This window comes from Haliotis rufescens, unplaced genomic scaffold (genome assembly GCF_023055435.1).
Source record: "Haliotis rufescens isolate VD_foot unplaced genomic scaffold, xgHalRufe1.0.p SCAF_11, whole genome shotgun sequence".
Classification (NCBI taxonomy): Eukaryota; Metazoa; Mollusca; class Gastropoda; order Lepetellida; family Haliotidae; genus Haliotis; species Haliotis rufescens.
Window position 1 is genome coordinate 40516148 of NW_025963791.1, and position 24558 is coordinate 40540705.

Here is a 24558-nt window from a genome sequence, read left to right on the forward strand (position 1 = left end):
TCATTTTTCATTATTTATATGTTTGTTGGATCACATATTTTTTGCTGCCAAAGTCAGAGATGTTGAAAAAACTATAGGAACTTTGATTTTCAATCTCTTTTAAATGTGTTAGTTAATTTGAGCAAAGTATGTTCATCAGGGAAATGGAAATGACTTAATTTATTATTCTGCAACTACTGGTGATCACTTTGGCTAAAATTTTTTATAAAACTGGGTGATGTGAAATGAGGTTTACTGTTGCGTTCAAGATTATTACACTTAAATTGTGATGTGCTTGTATGTGTGTGTGTGTGTGTGTGGCAGCTTGTACTAGTCTGAGCTAAAGCCGGTTTAACACAGCTATCACACTGAGATACAGTGTCACAGTTTAACATGGATACCCCACTCACCCTACTCACCAGTCTAGTCCTGTTTTATCCCCATCTGCCAGGGTAACAACAAGTACCATATTTTAAGGGGTTTTGGTATGTTTGTTTTAATGCCGCACTCAGCTGTATTCCAGCTATATGACGGTAGTCTTTAAATAATCAAGTCGGATCAGACAATCCAGTGATTGATATCATGAGCATCGATCAACACAATTGGGAAACGATGACATGCATCAACCAAGTCAGTGAGCCTGACCACCTGATCCCGTTAGTCGCCTCTTATGACAAGCATAGTCGCCTTTTAAGGCAAGCATGGGTTGTTGAAGACCCCGGTATGGCATGGATCGAACCACCAGTCTGCTCTCCAGGCAGACGCTCTATCCACTGGCCCATGGAGGTGGTCATACTATCAGGTTAGACAGGATATCAGCATTGGGGATGATTTTCTACGGGCAGCATGATATGTGATCCAACAAATAAAACTATTGAAATGGCCTTTGTTTGATTTGTAGCCATGTCAGACTGTTGGTTTCCCTTATCCAAACAAGCCAACCCTTGGCCCTGCAACTGTTTGTTGTGAGAATGTTGGGGGTGTCCATGGCTATTTGACAGGACACAATTCAACAAGGGAATCAAATTGTTTTAGCTTCCTTGTACATTCCTGGTATATAAAAACCCTTAGTCTGTTCTCTTTATCCTTTCCTTATTCATACAATGAGCCTTGTTTTACTTTAGTTTATTAGGTCAACGCAGATGTGTGTAACTGTGTAGCTATGTACATGTCAGCACACCAGGACCAAGACAACACTAAGCTTATGCAATGGGGTGTTGTCCTATATTTTTTGACATCTTGGTCATATTTCTGTCAATGTACGACTGTGTATATAATTTGTATTTCTGAAGTCATACCCTTCATTGTGTTGTATATAGGTTCTTACTCGCTTAGTTAAATTAGCCTTAATTTATTGTTTTGTAGAATTCAGTCTTTCAATATTTATTATACTGAAGTTACAACCATGTGCTAGTGAGCTACAGTGTCTAGTGGTTCTATTTCTAAAATTAGTGAAAACTGGCTTCACTTGTGTTCTATACTGTTCATAAGAAGTTAAGGACAACCTGATTCTTTCATATAATGATACTTAATCTGTTATATGAAAGAAATGTTTGGTTCTTAACTTTTTTTATATAGTTATATTTGAGTCACACATTATTTCCTGATATGTACATTTATCCCAGCTGGACAGTTTGTTTGGTTGCTCTAGACATCCAGATATATTATACACATATGTGTCATCAGTGTTTAGTCGTGTAGTTTCTATACACCATTTATACACCATTGTATTCTTGATTCATTTGTTTTTACCCATGCAAATGGTAAATAAAGTATACAAAAACTAATGTTTGTTGCAAAGATGGATGGGCCACCCACCAAGGTGGTCTGGTCTGACTGGAGTGTCCATGGATGTGTAGTAATTCTATCCTCATACTAGTCAAGTCTAGATAAGCGGACACTACAAGCAGGCCAGCCTTTGAAAGGGACAACTTTTTCTTATTATTTACATAATCTAGGAACTACTTTACTTGGAATGTTTTATCCCGAATATGACAGTTACATTTGACCACTTTGGCCATTCACTGTCCTGTTTGTTTGTTTATTTGTTTAACGCCACACTCAGCAATATTCTAGCTATATGACAGTGGTCTGTAAATAATAAAGTCTGGACCAGATAATCCAGTGATTGACATGATGAGCATCTATTCATGCAATTGGGATACGATGACATCCATCAACCCAGTCAGCAGGTCTGACCACCCGATCACATTCGTCGCCTCTTACGACAAGCAGTCGCTTTTTACGGCAAGCATGGGTTGCTAATGACCTATTCTACCCCAGATCTTCACAGGTCTCTGGAGGACAAATGATTTTTTCCTAGCATTTTCGGGAACAGTTTCAAACAGAATATCAAATGATTGACCCTTAGTGTAAATGAGACGAGACGGCATCCTAATCTCCCTTTTAATCTGGAGTGGACATGAGCATCAGACCGCGAGACGAGTCCGTCTGTAAACAGCCCCCCCATCAGTCAGCTGTCAGCTGGTTTCAGTCAGCCGAGTTAATGTCACCCGATTTGGGAGGGTAGTTTGAAACAATGGATGCTCCCTGCATGGTCTGTGCAGGTGAACAGAGACGAGTGATGGATGTATAGGCAACAGGGATTTGAGTTTGCAGTCAACCGAAGATAATGTTAAATGGACTGCCAACATAGAAGACGCCATGCTAAGCTTGGGGCATAGGTCGTCAGACATGATGGCATGGCTTCATTGACATTAGGCTAAGAAACAAAAACAAATTGGTTCTTCGGTCCTGACTACTTGCTTCAGAGGCATCATGTTTTGTGTTTCATTTTGAAAAAATAAAGTGCAGTCTGGGGAGAAAAAAGAAATATAGAATATAGAATATATAGAAGAAGTCTAATAATAAAATGCTTTCTGGGTATGAATCATGCTCATGAGGGATGGACAAAAGTCCTCTCTATCACTTTTGACATGTTGTTCAACATGTTGTCTTTAGCCTATTACTGTATATAGGGGGCATTGATGTCCCAGTCATCTTAGACACCGCAATTTGCTGTGCAGAGTTGTGTCCCTTGGACATGCCAGAAACCTATGATTGTTGGTTCGAATCCCGCCCCGATTATGTTTCTAGGTTTGTCAGCACCTTACCTATGCTCGTGGATTTCACCGAAGTGGTAAACGTCTGAGACCTGCATCCCTTCTGGCTTGTCTCTCACATTAAGCTGACACGCTGTGATGTAACTGGAATAATGTTAAAAGCGGTGTTAAACCCAACTCACTCACCCTTTACCTCCCACATGTCCTCAGAGGAAAGTCCCAAGTGATGCAGGTCATGTTTACCACTTTGGTTAAATCCACGAGCATGGACATGGTGCTGGCAAACCTAGAAACATACATTAAGGTGAACCGAGATTCAAACCCACAATCATAGGTTTCTGGCATGCCCAACTCTGCACAGCTAGTTGCAGCACCTTTAACGATTGGGCCACCGGTGCCACCCATGCAGGTAAAGAGCTGTCTGACGCGAGAATCTGGGTAATTTTTCAAAATGAAAGTTTCCTTAATTGGAGCTAGCTATATGTAGAACATGTCATGTGAAAATGATATTGACATGTTCAGAAGACTTGGACAAGATGTTATAAGAATTAATGCCAAAAATTGACAGCTTTGGGGTGTCATGTTAGATGAAGTCACAACATATAGTGAGTGAGTATTGTTTTACACTGCCTTTAGCAATATTTCAGCACTAACACAGTGGGGACACCAGAAATGGGCTTCACACATTGAACCCTTTTTGGGAATCAAACCCAGGTCTTTGGCTTGAGGAGTGAACACTTTAACCACTTGGCTACCCAACCACCCCCACACAACATATAACTTCTCATTAAGGATGTCAAGGTGGGCTGGAAACGGGCGCTGCATGTTCCGGTTTGTCATGTGACAAAAAGTAGGGATACACAACTACAGAAGAATAAGACAACTCTTTCTTCATATTTGACATCGTTTATTTTATATAACTATGTACAGTTTCATCACACACATGGGTCATCTTCGTAAAACGTCCATATTAGCCATGGGTTCCTGTTCAAACCATGGTCTAAGAAACTGACTTAGTACCCTTAGATCATATAATGGACATCAGCTTATGAAGACTATGTTTACTTGAACATACAACCAAACAAGTAGGCAGTCTTTCATTTTGCAAAACAAATTTCAGTAATCAGTACTTTCATAAATTTTCTAAAAGAATAGACTTGGATGTTTGAAATGTAATTGACAGCTCACATAGAATTTTTAGAATAACATGTTTACTTTATTAATTAGTCATGAGACTCCAGTGCCTTGTTCTACAAATAGATCTTAGTGCTGTGGTAGTTAAGAAACTCCTTGTGTTGAGATCGTGTTGTGCATGTGGGCTCTGGTTTTGGAAACAGCTTCACTGAGAATTACTTGGAGAACGTTCTCATCAACACGATTAATCACATTACACTGATAATAAAAGTCACCAAGCATGGAAAAACTTGCAGAAAGCTAACAGTTGATTCTTATATAGGTTTATTGATCTTGGTATGTTCATATTATCTAAAACACACAACAAACAAACAAACAAACACTCAATGACATTAACAAACTGTCTCCTCTAACCAACATCACTCACAGTAACTGCAAGTATATGTCCAAATATACTACAATACACATGGCAAAATAAGAAACATAGTGAATTCCAAGGATGTATATTCAAAATATCAAGGAAGTTCCAACTGGAATATTCACTATTCAAATTTACCTGGAAATGAAAAGTTTTTGGTTTCCTTCAAATTCAAACTTTGGAAATTACCCCAACATCCAGAAAAGGATGTTGTCATGTTACCATGGCTACGAAGATTTACAATTGGAACAACACAAAAGTGACACATGATGGTAAGCATGATCAGAATGTTTAAGTCTGTGCCAAACACTTTGAGTCTAACTGGCCTGGATTTGTCTCCTGGCTTCATTCTTCAGTAGATTTAACTGTTCCACATACCGGTATGGACTATCATTATACTTGACGTGCGTACTTGACCAAACAAATATTACCACATGACTGAAGTTGCAGACTGATGTTTTTCTTATATATTTTATTTACACTAGAAATGTAATCAGACTCTCCTTCAGTAGAGTTTGGTGCTGCTCAGTAGAGTTCTCAGCGTGTCTTCCCCATGCTACACACCATCAGCCATGTCTCCCACACGTATGATCTTGATGAATGCATTACTGGCAATGATCCTGGTATACTAAAACACTTTTACACCTTCATATCCTGTCATACACACATCTGCATTCCTCCACAAACATCACTGGCATCAACCACTTAGGATTCACGATCCTTACACAATTTCTATATAAACATGCACACACAAACTCTGTCTCTTACACAGCCTCACACACAAGCTCTGTCTCTCACACACTCACACACACAAGCTCCGTCTCTCACACAGTCACACACACAAGCTCTGTCTCTCACACACAAGCTCCGTCTCTCACACAGTCACACACACAAGCTCCGTCTCTCACACAGTCACACACACAAGCTCGGTCTCTCACACACTCACACACACAGACTCATCATAGGGCTGCAATCAGCATACTCTGGGCCCCGGTATGCCATGAATTGACAAAACTTAACATTTCCTCCTATGCAAGTCAGTGTTCCACAACGAAGAGGGGTCCTGGGATCCTTGACGTCTGCTGCTTTAGTACTGGAACTTAGGATCCAACTACATTTTTAACACTAAGACAAGGACCCCTTCACGTTCATGCTTAATTCTGAACACTGCAAGTAAATGCTCCATGGTGTGAAGAGGAATCATAAATGCCTTCTCTTTGGGTAGAGTATTGTCAAAACATTTCCAATTATTTGACTTCTCTGAAATGCTTCCAGATAAGTCTCTTGGTGTTGACATCCAGTTTAGCAGCTACAAACCAGGAGCCTGTTCCACAAAACGATTGTAGCGCTACGACAGTCGTAAGTCTATGTTTAAGTATGGGAGTTACGATCACCTTAGCGCAACAATGTGGAACAGGGTCCAGCTGCCTAGATGCAATGACTATTTCATTTCTGGCTGTTTGATCCTCGGGGGGCCTCCCTTGTTGGCACTCTCTTTTATGTCTTGTTCCTGGCTTTCAGCTTGTGTTACACATTTACAAGGCTCAGCACCAACTGGCAAGTTCTTTACTTTAACAGTGTGTACCAATGTCACCAACATACTATCCTGGGACGCATCATGTCGTTATCATTACATGATTACAGCCCTAGTATGTGCAATGCATGACCCCACACTCACTCTCTTAATCAGTCACACTGACAAGTCATAAATTAATCTCTGCCCATGACAGACTTGAGTCGATCTCTGCTGGTGAACAAGACGTAAGCCACAGACAGGGTCAGGCCTATTGCTCCTCCACGTACACACTTCTTCCAGCCCGCTGAAACACAGTCAGTCACTAAGTCAACTCCGGATCAAAGCAATCCATTCTGCAAGTGTATGATGTATGCCACTGCTAGCAATATCACAGCTGTTATTGAGCATTGAGGCTCCAAAAGTTTACCAAATGAAATCTCCAGGCATCAAATACACCATAACAACAGAACAACTCTACACATTCATAATACTTATCTCCTAAGCCATCCTTTGAAGACATATTATCTGGTTAGTTATATACCTCACATTCTAACCACTAAGTCTGTAAGACACTATATGATATGATTCTGAAAGATGCATTGTTTGTTTGTTGTTTAATGCCGCACTCAGCAATATTCCAGCTATATGAAGGTGGTCTGTAATCATGTCTGGACCACACAATCCAGTGATTGAAAACATGAGCATTGATCCACGCAATGGAATACGATTCTGTTGGTCACCTTTTACGACAAGCATAGTCACCTTTTATGGCAAGCATATGTTGCTGAAGACCTATTCTCTCCCGGATCTTCACGGGTCGCAAGTTGCATTGGAACATGACTCAGTTTACCCAACATTCCCTACCTGAGCTTTTGTACAGGAAGCCAGTGGCAGTGCCTGCTACTACTGTGTTGAGTTCATCATCTACACCCCGACTTGTGGACAACACCACGCCAAATATACTGTACATCAGAGCTGGTGACACAGAGAGATAGAGGTCAAGGTCAGTGTAGATAGATGTTAAGGTCAGACATAGGAGGGAAATGCTTACAGTTAATAATAGAACACCTGAATATTATATGGGAAAATGGAACAATTTATTTACCCATTAACGTCAGGGTACCCAATAATTTATTTTCGGGTAGCATTATCATTACTGATCAATTCATACTGTTTAAAAAACAACTACGACATAACATATTATTTTAGTTATTTACCTACAACCCCCAGAGTTTGGGCAGATGAAGCTCCTTGTTTGGTGATGAAGTTCAGCATTCTGTAAAAGACAGTGTACATCACGATTACAGCACTGGCCATAATTCATTTGATAATATAGAACAAAAATTGAGATCTCTACACTTGCAGATTACAAAATAACATTACAACTTGATATACCAGCAGAGACATGTACAGTTTCACTCAACATAGTCTTCCAAGATTTGCAACTACCAAACTGATGATTTTAAGAGCTCTTCCATCGGACGGCACCACAAATTGAATCTAATCTTTTGTTCATTGTGATTTGGGTTTAATTTTCTTTGAACAGCATTTCAGTTACGTTTTGGCATTTTAACTACATGTATGAGGAAACTACAAAGTGATTTCACTTTGGAGAAATTTACAAGCACAGATTTGCTGTTTGTTTGATTGTCTGTTTAACGCCAACTCCAATAACACACTCAGCAATGTTCCTGCTACATGATGGCCATATGTAAATAATCGAGTCTGGACCAGACAATCCAGTGATTGATATCATTAGCATCAATCTACACTACTGGGATACGATGACATGCATTAACCAAGTCAGCGAGCCTGACCACCCCAACCTGTTAGTCGCCTCTTACGACAAGCATAGTTGCCTTTTACTGCAAGCATGGGTTGCTGAAGACCTATGCTACCCCAGATCATCATGGGTTTCAAGCACTGGTGTCATGATGGTGACAAACCAAGGATCATGATCAGGGCAACTCTGGGATTTGAAACCATGGTTATATGATCCTGGCATACCTAAGGGATGCAACCCTGAACAGTTGCGCCTTTGAGGGGGTAAGAGAGTGAATATGGTTTTACACTACTTTTAGCAGTATCCCAGCAATGTCGCTGCAGGGGCCACCAGAAATGGGCTTCACACATTGTACCCATGTGGGGAATCTAACCCGGTTGGGTCTTCAGCGTGACGAGTGAATGTTTTAACCACTAGGCTACCCCATCGCCCTGCCCCTTCGAGGACTGGGCAACCAATGCCCTCAACCTTGAACATGTTGAAAAGTAACATGTTGAAAAGTACTATTACATGTTGAAAAGTACTATTTCAGTCAAATCGCTACACGTATTTGCGTGTTTGTTGTTTAACACCACAATCAGCACTCTGTCAGCTATATGCTGTCATCCTGTAAATAATTGAGTCTGGCCCAGAAAATCCAATGATTGATATTGTGAGCAACAATCAGTGCTGTTGGGGTACGATGACATGCAATCCACCAAGTCAATCAGCCTGACCACCCTATTGGTCATCTATTATAACAAGCATAGGTTAGTTGGGACCAATTCTAACCCAGTATCCCCATGGGGATCACTGCATTTACCTGTCAGGCACCCTCAGATCAAATAACCAGGGATATGGTGCTGTCAGATAAAGATCAGTATGAGAGCCGCATCTAGGACTCAAGCTGAAATGGGGTTTAACGTCTTGTCCAAGATTATTGTACTTATACATAGCGATGTGCCTGCATGTGCGTATGTGTGTGTGGCTGCTTGTACTAGTGCGGACTGATGCCGATTTATAGTGCTAGCCCACTGAGATACCACATGACTTCCCTACTCAGACACAGTATACTGACTCTGAGCCGACCAGTCCTTGTTATAGCCCCTCAATGCCGAGACCCAGACAGAGTAACAAGTACCATCTTTTAACATCTTTTGGTATGAGGCGGCCGGGAATTGAACCCTGGACCTTCCGCTCTCTGGGTGGATGCTCTACCACTAGACCAGGAGATGGGTCATCTAGAACTCAAACAAACATTAGTAGATTCTGGCATGGAAAGAAACACCATATACCACTACTTGTCACATGTGCCCCTCCACTGGTTCATGAAAATGTATGAGGAAAGATGTACTGACTGTGTTCTCCTCACTGCTCCTGTCAACTGTGCGGCACGGGTTTCCCGATACCCTGTCAGAACCCCATTCATACCACCGACGGCTGCACCTGACAAGAAAGAAACAGCGTGTCAAACTATTTGGCAATCATGGAATTTTCCTGCTGAATCATGTTGATCAAGGGCAAACTCATGTAATACAAAACATTAATGTAAGCAGATTTGCAGGAATACGGGGAGTATATGTAATGATATAGAACTGAACACTGATATGGAAATGAGTGGTCTCCCCTTAATTTGCTACACCAGAGTTCTGAAAAATATTATTTTGCAAATATTTCACAAATTGAAAATGAAGACCATACAGTTTCTCAAATGATATTTAATTACTGAATTATTTATTCAACTGTCGATCCTGTGCCAAGGCACCACATATCATGGAATGACGAAAAAAGGAAACCAGAAAGTACATAGTGAATTCAAGCAATAAAACTGAAATATCATTTTGAAAAGACTTTGATAGGAAACATTTGTAAAAGGGACAAATATTTTCTGAAACATGTTTATGCAGTACCTGCGAAGACAGAACCGCCAATCTGAGAAAATGACAGCTCCAGTCGGCCTCGCTGTCTGTTGGCCCCTTCTGGGAATATGAAGTCTCCATCGCCTCCCTAAAGTTTGAACAGATTCAACTATTACATGCCAATATATGCTGTTACTGACACACTGACGACATGAACAAAAGTTCCCTTGCTGACATCAAGGCACATTAATCCATATGGTGTTAACAAACAAGTGGATTACACCTGTGTCATGGACACCAGCCATTGAAATTCATGCTGGTCCACTAGCCTGAAACTACTAAATTGTGCTGAGGACAAGTAAAAACCAAATGAAGGAAGTCCGCAATGATTAGAAGCACTTAAGGGCTCCATAATTCTGAATCGGATCTCAATGTTTCAATTTTATAATCAAACTGAGGAAACATACAAAAAAATTAAACATAGTAATCATCTTTGTCTTGTTCAATAATACGTGGCAGCATTTGTTCATACCCCCTTCACTATGACATGTAACTTGGTTGGTTGGTTTGTTGTTTAACACCGCACTCAGCAATATTCCAGCTATATGACGGCAGTCTGTAAATAATGGAGTTTGTACAAGACAATCCAGTGATTGATATCATGAGTATCAATCCACGCATTTGGGACCGATGACATGCATCAACCAAGTCAGTGACCTTGACCACCCGATCCCGTTAGTCGCCTTTTACGACAAGCATAGTCACCTCTTACGGCAAGCATGGGTTGCTGAAGACCTATTCTACCCCAGAATCTTCACGGGTTGACATGTAACTACTTTGTTTAGTTTTAATCTATATTCATGTATCTATCTTATATAATGTATCTTCAATACCGGAAATAAAGACAATCTATCAAGTCATTTGAACTAGTCTTGAAAATAAAGAATTTCTAAGGCTGGACACTTGACAAAGTAAAGATAAACTAGTATAGTTCAATAACAATTTTTACTGTTAAAAGTTGGTCAACTTTATCAGTAACCAAGGTTACCAGTTATGTTCTCATATTTGAAACATCATCTAATATGACTGAACATTAGGAAAAACTCACACATATATTACATATATAATAACACATATATTACACATATATCACACATATATCACACATATATCACACATATATCACACATATATTACACATATATCACACATATATCACACATATATTACACATACATGAACATAATAAATAATGGGCTTCATACAACATGTACAAGATGAGGTCTGTCAATACATGGAGGTCAGCCACTCACCGAGCCAATATATGAGGGGTCAATGTTGAGATACGGTGACATGATGGATCCTGCAGCACCAGCAGTCACTGTGGATGTGAACATGGTGAACAAGTGATTACACAAGATAGAACAAGGCAAATACAGGGTTATACATAGACATGGTCATCAGTCCTCCAATCTTGAGACTAGTTATGTTACAAAAGTTACATAAACAGTTCTTCAAACATTTGTCCAAATGAACCATGAACTAATTTCATTGTCTCTGCTTCTAATAAATATTATGTGATTGACAGTGAGATACTGACAGTACAATATTTTGATTGAAAATGTATTTTGCCAACAGCTAATAATAAATTAATACTAATTTTAAGGGTCCTTGCAGACAATATGAGGGTCCTGTAAAGTAATGAAATGGTGTAGTTTATTGTACATTTTGACACCCATAACTGCTCTGGATGTTGGAACAATGAATATTATTGTGCACCTCTCGGGTTGCAGTATATTCTTTTCTGCGTCAAATCTCAAGATCTGTGCATCGCGCAAAACCCTACTGAACACTTTTCATTGAATATAAACCCCATAGAGTCATTCATTATACATTTCAAACATACATTAGGGTTTAGCCTTGACTTACATAAATGGGGGTCCAATTTGTTTTGGGGTTCCCATTGATTTAGACAGTTCCCAATATGAACATTAAAGGGGCACTGATCTAACGGACTGGTTGTTGCCTTTGTTATTGTTTTTCCCCCGTGAGTACCCGGATGATACGCAACGCAACTGAGCGTGACCAGAGACTGGGGTACCGTCTGCAAGGACAGCTAAATAAACTTGAAGGCTGGAGGCAATATTTGTTTTACGCATTTTTGAACACTGATTGGTTAACTGTGATCTATAAAGATTTCGACAAAGGGCGCATGTTAATTCATTTCTTCAGCCTAAACAAACAGACAAAAAGAACAAGGGAGCTCATCGGATGTCGTCATTTGGAAATACCCCAGATGGTTATAGTTTAATACTAAAAACAGTATCCATGCAGTGAATGCATTTTCGGATTTCGGCTTGCGTCGATATTACGATTACTACTCCCTTGTTGTCATCCACGTTTTCTCGTATAACCCTACACTTGTGTATTTGTCGTCATTCACTTGATGCTCAGTTAATGAATTTATTACAGGTACAATTAGTGGTAGCACCACTTATATTACCTGACAAAGGTTCCCATTTGGCATTTATTGTGTCTGGGGTAATTATTCAATCTAAATCCAGGTTTGAAGTGAGGTGAAATGTGTGTTATGTAATATGCACGTGGCAATCCAGCAAGAGATGAATGATCAGTTGATTTACTTTTTTTTGTAAATCAACGGATCGTTCCTAGTCATCAAAGGATTAACAGAAAATACGTTGATTGATTAATCACTGTTATCTTGCACAGTGGATATGTCAAGAGTGAGTGTTTACATGTCTAGGTTTACTAAAACAAAGGGAATACACTCATATCATGACGCGAAGTGCCGATGTAAAAACAACATACTTTGTTCAAAGGGTTAACTGATAATACGTTGATTGATTGATCATTGTTATCTATCACTCAATGGAATTTTTAGGAACCGTGGACGCTATGAAAATAGTTGTCACGTGGGCTTTCTCAGCCGACCATTGAGACTTGACACCTATGTAAAACACCTGAAACAATCCAAGCGATCAGTTGAGAAATGAACACGGGTTATAATATCCCGAAACGATATATATCTTTTAAAATATTTGATTGTTACTGAGACACGTGACATCGAATAAGTTTCTTTGTACAGCTGCAGACGAGTGGGATATTGTTCCTTTGTGTGGATATTCACGGATACATTCCTCGAACAAGGAAGCTGCCTAAAACTTATACACATAAATTTGGTAGGTTGTAATTATGATATCTGCATTTTGTTTTCCAGACCTTCATTTGAACCGATTCGTTCTTGTTTCTCTACGTCTTGGTTGGGAAATTCTTCAATGCGCGATAGTCGTTGTCACAGGTCTTTTCCTTTGATTCTCTCAGGCAATTTATAAAATGTGTAAATATTTCAGTCATTTTGACTAAAAAATCTGTCCAGATTGATCAAGACGATCAAAAGGGCCTACACACATCACAACAGATTATTATGTAGGATTAAAAGCCAAACAACTTAGAAATGTACTTTTCAACGTTACATTTTCAGTCTCTTGGTGATGACATTAAACATCAAAATGTTTGGAATTCGTTGTCATAATAATACAGATGGAAATGTTTTTCAGTCACTTTATAAAATAACTGAATATTTAGACGTTTAATAAATGTGTTACACATTTGACAGTAAAAAAATATACACACTATAAAAAAGCATATGCTCAGGTGAAATATATACTTTGTGTTGCAAGTCAAAATAGTGTAAACAAAAATCGCAAAATTACCAAGCAAGTGACTTATCAAAACTTCGTCACCATTACCGATGCTACTCACAAAGATACCTACATTTCTTTATTATCTCGAAAACTGTATTTCATTTTGTTGATCAATGTGACCATACGCCCTTATTACTACCCATAAAAGTGACTAATGCGCTTACGAATGGCGCAGCAGAGGTCGCGAACTAGTCTAGATGTCTGCTATACATCCGGGTACTCACTGGGAAAAAACAATAACAAAGGCAACAACCAGTCCCGGGCAATTGCGTTAGATCAGTGCCCCTTTAAGTGAGGTGAGGTGAAATGGGATTACACGTCACATTCTGACTGACTGATATAGAAGATTTAACGTGCGCTTTCCGACTGTAGCGTATTTCGCACACGGAACGTCACATTAAAAATTGCCCTTATATAGCGACGTGCATGCACTAGTGCATGTGGCTGATTGTACTACTGGTAGTCTGGACTAATGCCGATTTTGTAGTGCTAGCCCACCAAGACACTATGCTGCAGTTTAACATGAATACCCCACTCAGACTCCTTATACTCCTCAGTGTTCCTCTTTTTGCACACTGCTGTCACAATTTACAATTACTCTATGCGATCATAACAAGTATTCAGCTGGTTATGTCATAGTAACATCTAGATTACAACGATCTAACGTTATCTCCGACCCGATATAATCAAATCCCCGAAAGTTTTGTGTTGTCCTCCTAGGGCTGGATGAGTCCATATTTACGACCCGGGTACTCAATCCCCAAACCCTACCCAAACATAAGCGACTTTTAATGTCATTGTATCTAACCACGGGTCCCAGTAGTCCAGTGGGTATCCGGGTCCTACTTGTGACCCACCCGACCCGAGTTCCCGAGTTACTCGTCCCAGCCCTGTCCTACACTGCTCAACAAATGCCATGGCAATCAACTTTACTCATGAATTGACTTTCATCATGCAACATCATGAAGGTTGAGAGGTAATAATCTGATAGATTAACAAAAGACGTATATACCTGGTACATTCATGCTCGGGTCATTAGAAGAGTAGGGAGAAAATATACTCGATCGTCCTTTTTGCGGATCCATTCTGAAAGGGTGAGGGTATTAAGACCTTGTTCTCCTGATGACATTCACAGGCACATGTAACACGCCGGAAGTTTGAGAAATGCGTCTGCGTGACGACCTTGAGTAAACTGGTCCCGCAGTTGGTTCGCGCACCAAGCTTAGCGCTTTTAGGAATCATCTATAGACACACACCTAGTATTTGTTTATTACACGAAATAAAAGCAAAATGGTTATTTTATACATATTTTCATATATCATATAGTAAGAAAATTGAGTTGATCTATCACAAGAATAAATATACACATTCAGAGTTAATGAGCGAACAATACGATAACTTCCGGTTGACCCCGGGTCACTTCGGAGCACATGGTTGATCAAAATAACGAAAGAGCAGAACCAGAGAAGAACCAGAAAAGAAACCCATACGATCTAATAATCTAATCCCTGGTTGTTAACATACAAAGGTTTGTGCTCTGTTCCTTCCGCCGAGCGTCGTTGCATAACTGTCAATTGAAAAACTTTGGTTTCGTTAGATGATGATACAAGGAATTGATCGGTGGTGAGCTAGTCCAGGTTGAGTAAATGTGGACGCCACTTTTAGATGGTGATATACGACACCGTTGGTTCTCTCAATCAGCAAAACAATATGTTTTGATCATTTAGTCAATATATTACGACCATAACACTGCCTATATTAAATGGGGGTTAGTTTTCGGGCAGTTTTTCAATTCGTTTACCATATTTACTAATTCGACAGTTTCAGATAGAAGAGGGTTAATGAATATTCACTTCAGAAATGTCTGAGGAAAAGGAAAGTCCAGTTGCCATGGAGGTTGCTTCAGCTGATCCTGTAGTGAAGACCGAGATGACAGTGTCTGCTGGTGAGAACACAGAACAGGAAGCCACCCATAACAAGATTGAAGATGACACTCCAGCAGAGGACATGACAGTTTCTGAATCAACAGATAGTATTGAAAAGAACGTACTGATAAAAAACAGTTATAATGGTGTTGATGGGAATGGCGAGAGTAGAGATATTCCTAAGGATGATAAGATCAGCGCAGTTTCAGAAAATGATAAGGCAGATGATACACATCCTACTGATGTCAATCTGGATAAAGTAGTTACACAGCAGAATGACTTCAGCTTAGATAGTAAACCTGATGTGATATGTGACACTGGGAAAACCAGCCTGAAAGACGAAGAAGAGACAAATAAAGAGGAAAAGAAAGAAAATGGGAAAATGGAGATAGAAGCAATAACACAAACAGAGATAATCATAAGAGAGGACAGGTCACGTAAGACAAAGCAGGTAAAGGTGCCCATGGCCTACCGTGTTGACGAGGACTCCAGTGGAGATGAGGCGGACTCCAGCAACGACAGCGACAGCAGCACTTCCACAACGTCAGGCTCAGATCTGGAGGAGCCAAAACATGAATCTGTGTCCGACAGGTAGGAACTATTTTAAAAGTTGAAGGTGCAGGCATCAGTAGGAACAAAGGCTGATGTATGTTTTGGATATGTGCTGATAAATGACTACATTTTTTTACTTGTACCATGTCTACACAGGTGTTTTGTCCTAAATTTCTAGCTCACCTGTATGAAAGTCAAGTGAGCTTTATGTCATGGCACCTTGACCGTTCGCTGTTAACTTTCTCATTTTCAACACCTCCCTCGAAACTGAAAGGCCTATAGAGCTGAAACTTTGTATCAATGGTCCCACCTTTGGTGTATCAAATCCGAATTAATGCATGGCCACAACTATTATCACAAGCTACAAAGCGAGAGGGGGATATAGAAATGGATGCAGTTCTTCCGCCACATTTCGTTTCCGAAACAGAACTCATGAAACCATGTAATACTTCATATTTAATTTTAATACAAAACTTACATATTTATATAACACTGCTGAACTGGTGTTTTGATGTTTTGGTATTTCTGTAAAAAATACCCAACTTTTGTGTTTTTCCCTGTTTTTCCCTCTTACCCTCCCTTTCTCCATGCTTTAGATTTTGTGCATCCTGTTTGCAGTGCATGAATTTAGAAAATCAGCTTTGGGGAAAATACCTCAAATTCTGAAGCGCCCCATGGCGGGGGATCATGGGATAGTAATAACTCTTGTTTTCTTGTAGCTTCATAATTCAGATGCGCTACAAGCCGGATCAAATAAATTGCCAAAGGTGCAAAATTAGCAATGAGTAATTTTTTTGAAATGTTTTGGTTGAAATCTGTCCCCAAAAATATTGAAAACACTGCTTGATTAAGGAAAGAATCATTTATTGTCAGAACTGAAAATTTGAGAGCGGAAATGTCTTGAAAACAGCTTGTGGTATAAAACCTAAAGGTGGGATGCATAAAACCACATGTACCATGTGTACCCCTCGTGTCACTGCTACAACTTATATTGTCTCTCTAGACACACTAGATGTGTTCACTACGCAAGCTATGTGTTTTACTGTGTTTCAATTTCGGCCTTTATCAACAGGGAAGAAGAAGAAGAAAAACCAGGAAAGAAGAAGAAAGCTTTTGATGGCATCCGAACACGAGGGGAACTCTACCCAGAGGTGAGCTTTCATAAGTCCAGTTCTTGCTCATGTTTGTTTGAATCACTTCTAAAATTATGACACTGTAATTGGTATTGCATGTGTGTGGATTGCTATCACCATGACTATGCTGCCGTCAAATCAATTTGCCAGGTGCTGTTTTGTTGCAGGAGTTACCCCCCTTGGAGGAACTGAAGATTTCTGTGGATGAGACTGTGGAGATGCAGGAAATTGGAAAGGTCTCTGGAATAGTTGGCGTTCTAGGTTAGTGAATTCGACAATACAGATTTTGTAATTTTTTCTATGTACATTTGTAAAGAGTTCAGGTAACAATGATAACACCTGTGTAATGAAACAGTTTATGTATCGGTAATTATTGTATTGTACCTGATCACTGCAATCTTTAGGGCTGGGACGATACACCAACTGTGTGGTCCGATACATATCACGATATCTTGCTCACGATCCAACACTTATCATTACTTGTACATACTCATATCGTTGATGCGTAAGCCATCTTTTTCATAGACAGGCTTGCCAAATACCTGGCACACTAACAATTTACTATTGGCATTGTCAAGTATGGTGCAATGGATGAAAATATTGACGTTTTCACTACTCATTTTCACTTGTAATTAGTTTTTAGTGTAACATTTATTAAAGAATACATTTAAGCTAAGAATCGATACTTTTAACTTAGTGGGCAATTGTGATCGATACTTGTATCGAGAAGTGAAAAATCACGATTGGTGTATCGTACCACTACTAGCAATCATGGTAATCAACTATTGTGCCATAACTCCGATTCTTATGTCATGTTGGTATCAGCCATCATTCAAGCCAGCAAGGACGTCCCTGCTCTGAATGAGGAAACAGTGCTGTTCAATGAAAAGAGGGAGGCATTTGGGAAGGTGAGAATAGGATAAATCTACAGATGCTATTTATGAGTTGCATTTTTTAATCTGAATTTTGTAATGACATAAACTGTGTTCTTCTAATTGAGCAGTTGAGAACACATACCCTAGCGCAATTCCCTGTGCAGACCTGCAACCCTTAGGTGTCCATGACCCTATGACCCTGAGATGTGTTTTACCCTATGACCCTTAGGTATTCATGATCCTGTGATCCTTAGGTATTCATGATCCTGTGATCCTTAGGTATTCATGATCCTGTGATCCTTAGGTAAGCATGATCCTGTGATCCTTAAGTAATCATGATCCTGTGACCCTTAGGTATTCATGATCCTGTGATCCCTAGGTATTCATGATCCAGTGATCCTTAGGTATTCATGATCCTTTGATACTTAAGTAATCATGATCCTGTGACCCTTAGGTATTCATGATCCTGTGATCCTTAGGTATTCATGACCCTGTGACCCTTAGGTATTCATGATCCTGTGATCCTTAAGTAATCATGATCCTGTGACCCTTAGGTATTCATGATCCTGTGATCCTTAAGTAATCATGATCCTGTGATCCTTAGGTGTGCATGGCCCTATGACCCTTAGGTATTCATGATCCTGTGATCCATAGGTATTCATGATCCTGTGATCCTTAAGTATTCATGATCCTGTGATCCTTGGGTGTGCATGGCCCTATGACCCTTAGGTGTGCATGGCCCTATGACCCTTAGGTATTCATGATCCTGTGATCCTTAGGTATTCATGATCCTGTGATCCTTGGGTATTCATGACCCTATGACCCTTAGGTATTCATGATCCTGTGATCCTTAGGTATTCATGATCCTGTGATCCTTAAGTAATCATGATCCTGTGACCCTTAGGTATTCATGATCCTGTGATCCTTAGGTATTCATGATCCAGTGATCCTTAGGTATTAATGATCCTGTGATCCTTAGGTGTGCATGGCCCTATGACCCTTAGGTATTCATGATCCTGTGATCCATAGGTATTCATGATCCTGTGATCCTTAAGTATTCATGATCCTGTGACCCTTAGGTATTCATGATCCTGTGATCCTTAGGTATTCATGATCCTGTGATCCTTAGGTATTAATGATCCTGTGATCCTTAGGTGTGCATGGCCCTATGACCCTTAGGTATTCATGATCCTGTGATCCTTAAGTATTCATGATCCTGTGATCCTTAGGTATTCATGATCCTGTGATCCTTAGGTATTAATGATCCTGTGATCCTTTGGTGTGCATGGCCCTATGACCCTGAGGTTTTCATGATCCTGTGATCCTTAGGTATTCATGATCCTGTGATCCTTGGGTGTGCATGACTCTGTGATCCTTGGGTGTGTATGACACTTAGGTATTCCTGATCCTGTGATCCTTAGGCATTAATGATCCTGTGATCCTTGGGTGTGCATGGCCCTATGACCCTTAGGTATTCATGATCCTGTGATCCTTAGGTGTTCATGATCCTGTGATCCTTGGGTGTGCATGATTCTGTGATCCTTGGGTGTGTATGACACTTAGGTATTCATGATCCTGTGATCCTTAGGTGTTCATGATCCTGTGATCCTTGGGTGTGCATGATTCTGTGACCCTTAGGTGTTCATGACCCTATGACCCTTAGATGTTCATGACCCTATGTCTTCATGATCCTGTGATCCTTGGGTGTGCATGATTCTGTGATCCTTGGGTGTGTATGACACTTAGGTATTCATGATCCTGTGATCCTTAGGTCTTCATGATCCTGTGATCCTTGGGTGTGCATGATTCTGTGATCCTTGGGTGTGTATGACACTTAGGTATTCATGATCCTGTGATCCTTAGGTGTTCATGATCCTGTGATCCTTGGGTGTGCATGATCCCATGACCCTTAGGTGTTCATGGTTCTGTGACTAGTTAGGATCCAAGATTTGCCCTGCTAATGATAATAGATTTGTCAGCACCATACCCACCAAAGTTGTAAAGAGGCCCCATCAAGCTGACACTGTGATATAACAGAAATACTCCTTCCACATGTCGTGATGTAACAGAAATAATCATGCTTCTCCAAGCAATTCCCAGACTTTAACATGAGGATTGCCCTGATACAACTGTGTTGACTTTTAACTTTTGAGTGTTTGACTCAGTATTTTTTTCAGTTATTTGATGCGATTTTCTGTTTGTGTTTCAGATATTTGAAGTATTTGGTGCAGTGGCCTCTCCATTTTACTCAGTAAGATTCAACACCACAGAGGACATCACCGACAGGAACATTGTCGCAGGGATGGGCATCTACTGCGCCCCCAAAGAACAGGAGTACACCCAGTTTGTGTTTGTGGAGCAGCTGAAGAAGTGAGTTTTAGGACAAGGACCCGCAGATTGTCCGCCATCAGTATCCCTGCGGAAATTGAACTCAAGATTGTGTGTTTACCAGGTTGTCGGTAGATTGGACCAGTTAGGATTGTCTGGATACATTAGACATACCAGAATCTGTTTGTTTATTGTGAACTTTGGTCTGTCAATGTTTCTACTACTTTAAACTGAGAAGATGTGATATAATAGTGTTTAAAGTTCAATTCAAATCATTGACCTCTGTTCTTTTGTTTCTCAGAATCAAAGGATCTGATGCATCATGGGAAAACAACAATGAGCCACCATCTTGGGTAAGTACTTATTTAGTTGCCATGGTGACATTTGCTGATATGTTTGTTGATATGATAGCAACACAAATTATGTGTAGCAAGGCACAAGGTTACCTTGGAAAATTCTAACTGGGGATTTGATCAGTTAGTTACTATCACTTACAAAGGTTTCAAACCTTGTGTCGCTATGACAACTTGTCTTAGAAGGACAAAACAAGTTGTATGTTCTGTGATTGTTTCTAGAAATGTGCATGTTGTGGTCTGCGTGTCAGTCTACTGATGGTATGTGTTCGTCTATTCTACTCCGTAGTGTATGGAATTCTCCGATGATGAAGATGAGAAGAGGGTGAAGTCCAAGAATCGCAACAAAACGGTTCCTGAAGAGAGCAATGCTGATGACCAGTCTGCCAATAAGAAGCCTCGCAACAACAGGAAGAAGAAGATGAGGTAATGGTGAAGGATGTAGCTAGATGATGAAGTATACAAATGTCTGTTTCAAGCTGGAGGGGGCACAGGTGGCCAAGTCAGCAGAGTTGTGTCCCTTGGGCAAGCCAGAAGCCTGTGATCGTGGGTTCGAATTCCCAGTTCGCCCCGATTATGTTCCTATGTCAGCACCATACCCGTTCTCGTGGCTTTCACAAACGTCTGAGACCTGCATCCTTCGGTCTTTCCTCCTACACTGAACTGACACGTCGTGATATGACTAGAATACTGTTCAAAGCAGTGTTAAACCCAACTCACTTCCTCAGTTACAGCTGGATTATTAGTTGCATGTGTCACTATTGGGGGTACAGGCTCAATGGGTGTGTTCACCACAAGACTAAACCAAGTGATTCAAGCAATGAATCAATCATTATGAGTTCATTAGTTGCAAGACATGTTTTAAGTGAATTAATTTCATGTGACATAATATCAATCTCGAGTCCCCCCCCCCCCCCCCCCCCCCCCCCATCAGAGTTTCAGCGTGGTAACTTTAAGTGTGACATTGAACAACTGTGATGGCGGAGATGTCACATGACATAGATGACATCGTGATGTCTCTACCTGCCAGTTTGTATGGGTTTTTACAGGACAGTGAATGGCCAATCAGACAGGCCAGATTCATTAAGTAATGATGATACTATATACAGGTCGCTATCAAATAATGATGACTGGAAATTTGGAAATTTGTTTTTTTAACCTTTCCTGTGTGGTAAAACCATTCTTGTTTGTTTTTTGTTTCAGGGGTGAAGGTGGAAATGGAATCAATCAAGGTAAGGCTATTAACAATTATATCTCTGTCATACTCTTATGTTACAAAAGTTCACAGAAATTAGGATTTAAAGATATATTTTGTTTTGTTTTGATTGTTGTTTAATGCCTCAGTCAGCAATATTCAAGCTATATGACGGTGGTCTGTAAATAATCAAGTCTGGACCAAACATTCCAGTGATTGACATCATGAGCATCAATCCATGCAATTGGGATACGATGATATGCATCAAGCAAGTCAGCGAGTCTGACTCCCTGATCCCATTAGTCGCCTCTTGCGACAAGCATGGTCGCTTTTTACGGCAAGGATGGGTTGCTGAAGACCTTTTCTACCCCAGATCTTCACGGTTCTAAAAAGAAGTAAAAGAAATCAGTTCCCCTAGTGCTGTTGGTCTAGATGTATGGTAATATGGCAGTGGAAGACACCGTTATGAAAGTTTAAACTTAACATGAATTACACACCATGTGTTTGTTGTTTGGCCAGATTCAACTCGAGGACATTCGAAGACGACTAATCAGAGAGGAGGGCGAGGGGGACATAGCTGGCCTCCGAAGCAGATGGACAGCTGGCCTCCCAGTGACGGCAGTAACTGGCCTCAAAAGCCCCAGGAAACATGGATGTCTTCTCAAAATGATGAATGGCAACCTCAGATGAGACCGTTTGGGCCAAGGGGTCATTCTTCCCGACCTTTCATCTCGCCACCCAATTTCCGGGGAGGCAGGGGAGGTAACAGACAGTCTGGTGGACCTCACTTCCCGCCTCAGTTCCAGAGTCAGCCGCGGGGACCTCATTTTGGGGGTCTTCAAGGTCAAAATCAACACATGGACCACCAAGGTCATCTGTCAAATCGTGGCTTCCAAAGCCACAACTTTAGAGGTGGTCCATTTCAAGGTCATTCAGATGGTTTTTCACAAGGACATACTGGATTTAATAGTCCTATTGTTGATACAAGACTCATGCAGAACTCAGATCACAATGGTGGTCCATACACAATGATCAGACCACCAAACTCAAGGTCAACATTTGGAGGACAGCCACAGTTTTCTGCTGGTCCAATGGGTGGTGGGTACCCCCAGAGGCCATCAGGGCCTGGGGCCGCAAGGTTCAGCGGGGGGCCCCCCGGGAGGTGGTAGTGCTGATCCGATGAGCTGCAGCAGGTGACTGCAGAGGCCACCAGGGTCGGAGACAGCAAGGTTCAGCAGGTAGCCCAGGGGGGTGGTAGTGCTGGTCCAATAAGGCAGCACTCTCAGGGGCCATTGTGTTCAGCAGGGTGTATTGCTGGATTTTCAACCCTGAAACAATCGTGGCCAGCATTGGTGGCCCATCAGGACACAGGACATTGTTTCAGTGTTAGGTGTCATTGGACACAGGTGTCTTGTATATTAGTGTATATCACAGTTATCACATATGACTTTTGAATATTGAAAATGTGTTTTTTGTATCCTTTGGGTCAATTCACAAATATCTCAGAAAAGAGACCAATTTAATAGTGTAGTTTGTTTAGTTTTAGTTACCTGCTCTTGTGATTTGTCTAAGTTTGGTTATTATTGGACTTACAGGCATTGAAAAGTTAAGCATTTCTTGATTCCAACAAGATATTAATGGCATTGTTGACTGATGATATTGTATTATTTAGGACTGTCATGGTTCACTGAAAACGTTGTGGATCATATTTTGGTAGGGTGGTTTAAGGCACCACTTCTTTCTTCCTTTGTTGCAATGATGTCGTCCTAGGTGCGGGAAGATCTCTATGCAGAGTGCCCTTGGGCAAGCCAGAAACCTATGATAATAGGTTCAAATCCCAAATCGCCCTATTTATGTTTTGGGATTGTCTGCAACATTCCATTGCCAGTGGGTTTCACCAAAGTGGTAAAGGTCCAACATCTCCATCACCAGGCCATCAAGCAAAGATGTAACTGAAATATGTGTTCAAACCAAACTCGCTTACTCAGTACTGTGTGCCGACAAAACCTAAGATAAAGATAACTTTATTATCCCGAAGTAAATTTTTGTTACATCAGCACATGGTCTCAGTTTGATAAACACACATACAAATAAACAGGAGCCAGATAACTCGTCGTTGAATGAAACACTATATAAATACCACGAAAAAATCTCTGTGCAAAGTAACACACTGTATCTGTACCAAGCTGGTAATGGAGAATGGTGAGATTTCGTTGAGTCTCACGAGACTTTGACTTCAGCTGGTTGCGCTGCCTAGCGACCGGAGATAACACTTTAATATCTTGATTAAGATATGAAATAAACATAAAATGTGGCACTAGTGAATAAACGCTTAACACGAAACTTATTATAAAGCTTCTTCTAGCTGGTGTGACTGACTTCCGGGCCCTGTTTGTTCTCCACATCAGGGGGTGCGGTCAGGTAGCCTAGTGGTTAAAGCGTTCGCTCGTCACGCAGAAGACCCGGGTTCGATTCCCGACATGGGTACAATGTGTGAAGCCCATTTCTGGTGTCCCCCGCCGTGATATTGCTGGAATATTGCTAAAAGCGGCGTAAAACCAACCAACCACCCACCCACCCACCCACTCACCCACTCACTCACTCACTCACTCACTCACTCACTAGGAAGAAGTTGATACTTCAAATGTAAAACAAATATTCTATTTCCTTTAGGAACTATTTGCTGTTCATAAATACTGCCGATGTCCTAGAGAGAGATGTCAATGATTTCATAGGCTGTGT

General features: G+C 40.7%; 2 protein-coding genes across 2 annotated transcripts; one reads left to right on the plus strand and one right to left on the minus strand.

Annotated features, from left to right (window-relative positions):
* Positions 1–3931: 3931 nt before the first annotated feature.
* On the minus strand, positions 3932–14638 carry LOC124142328 (mitochondrial import inner membrane translocase subunit Tim23-like). Its single transcript, XM_046510745.2, has 7 exons — positions 14468–14638; positions 11044–11111; positions 9782–9878; positions 9230–9317; positions 7327–7385; positions 6974–7084; positions 3932–6413 (listed from the first exon to the last, which is right to left on the minus strand). The coding sequence occupies exons 1-7, from the start codon at positions 14538–14540 to the stop codon at positions 6304–6306; spliced, it is 606 nt and encodes a 201-aa protein (XP_046366701.1). The 5' UTR covers positions 14541–14638; the 3' UTR covers positions 3932–6303.
* A 215-nt stretch (positions 14639–14853) lies between these two features.
* Positions 14854–24348, plus strand: LOC124142327 (H/ACA ribonucleoprotein complex non-core subunit NAF1-like). The gene is made up of 10 exons (XM_046510744.2): positions 14854–14983; positions 15277–15971; positions 17005–17083; positions 17233–17326; positions 17891–17973; positions 20150–20310; positions 20570–20621; positions 20911–21047; positions 21825–21853; positions 22336–24348. The coding sequence occupies exons 2-10, from the start codon at positions 15316–15318 to the stop codon at positions 22983–22985; spliced, it is 1941 nt and encodes a 646-aa protein (XP_046366700.2). The 5' UTR covers positions 14854–14983; positions 15277–15315; the 3' UTR covers positions 22986–24348.
* Positions 24349–24558: the final 210 nt, after the last annotated feature.

Excerpts from the sequence above, each read along its gene's own strand:
- LOC124142328 (XM_046510745.2), bottom strand. The coding sequence starts at position 14,540 with ATGGATCCGCAAAAAGGACGATCGAGTATATTTTCTCCCTACTCTTCT. Across the intron at positions 11,112-14,467 it reads CCCGAGCATGAATGTACCAG|TGACTGCTGGTGCTGCAGGA; the intron begins GTATATACGTCT and ends TCACATCCACAG. Across the intron at positions 7,085-7,326 it reads CCAAACTCTGGGGGTTGTAG|CTCTGATGTACAGTATATTT; the intron begins GTAAATAACTAA and ends CTGTGTCACCAG.
- LOC124142327 (XM_046510744.2), top strand. The coding sequence starts at position 15,316 with ATGTCTGAGGAAAAGGAAAGTCCAGTTGCCATGGAGGTTGCTTCAGCT. Across the intron at positions 15,972-17,004 it reads CATGAATCTGTGTCCGACAG|GGAAGAAGAAGAAGAAAAAC; the intron begins GTAGGAACTATT and ends CTTTATCAACAG. Across the intron at positions 17,327-17,890 it reads TGGAATAGTTGGCGTTCTAG|CCATCATTCAAGCCAGCAAG; the intron begins GTTAGTGAATTC and ends TGTTGGTATCAG.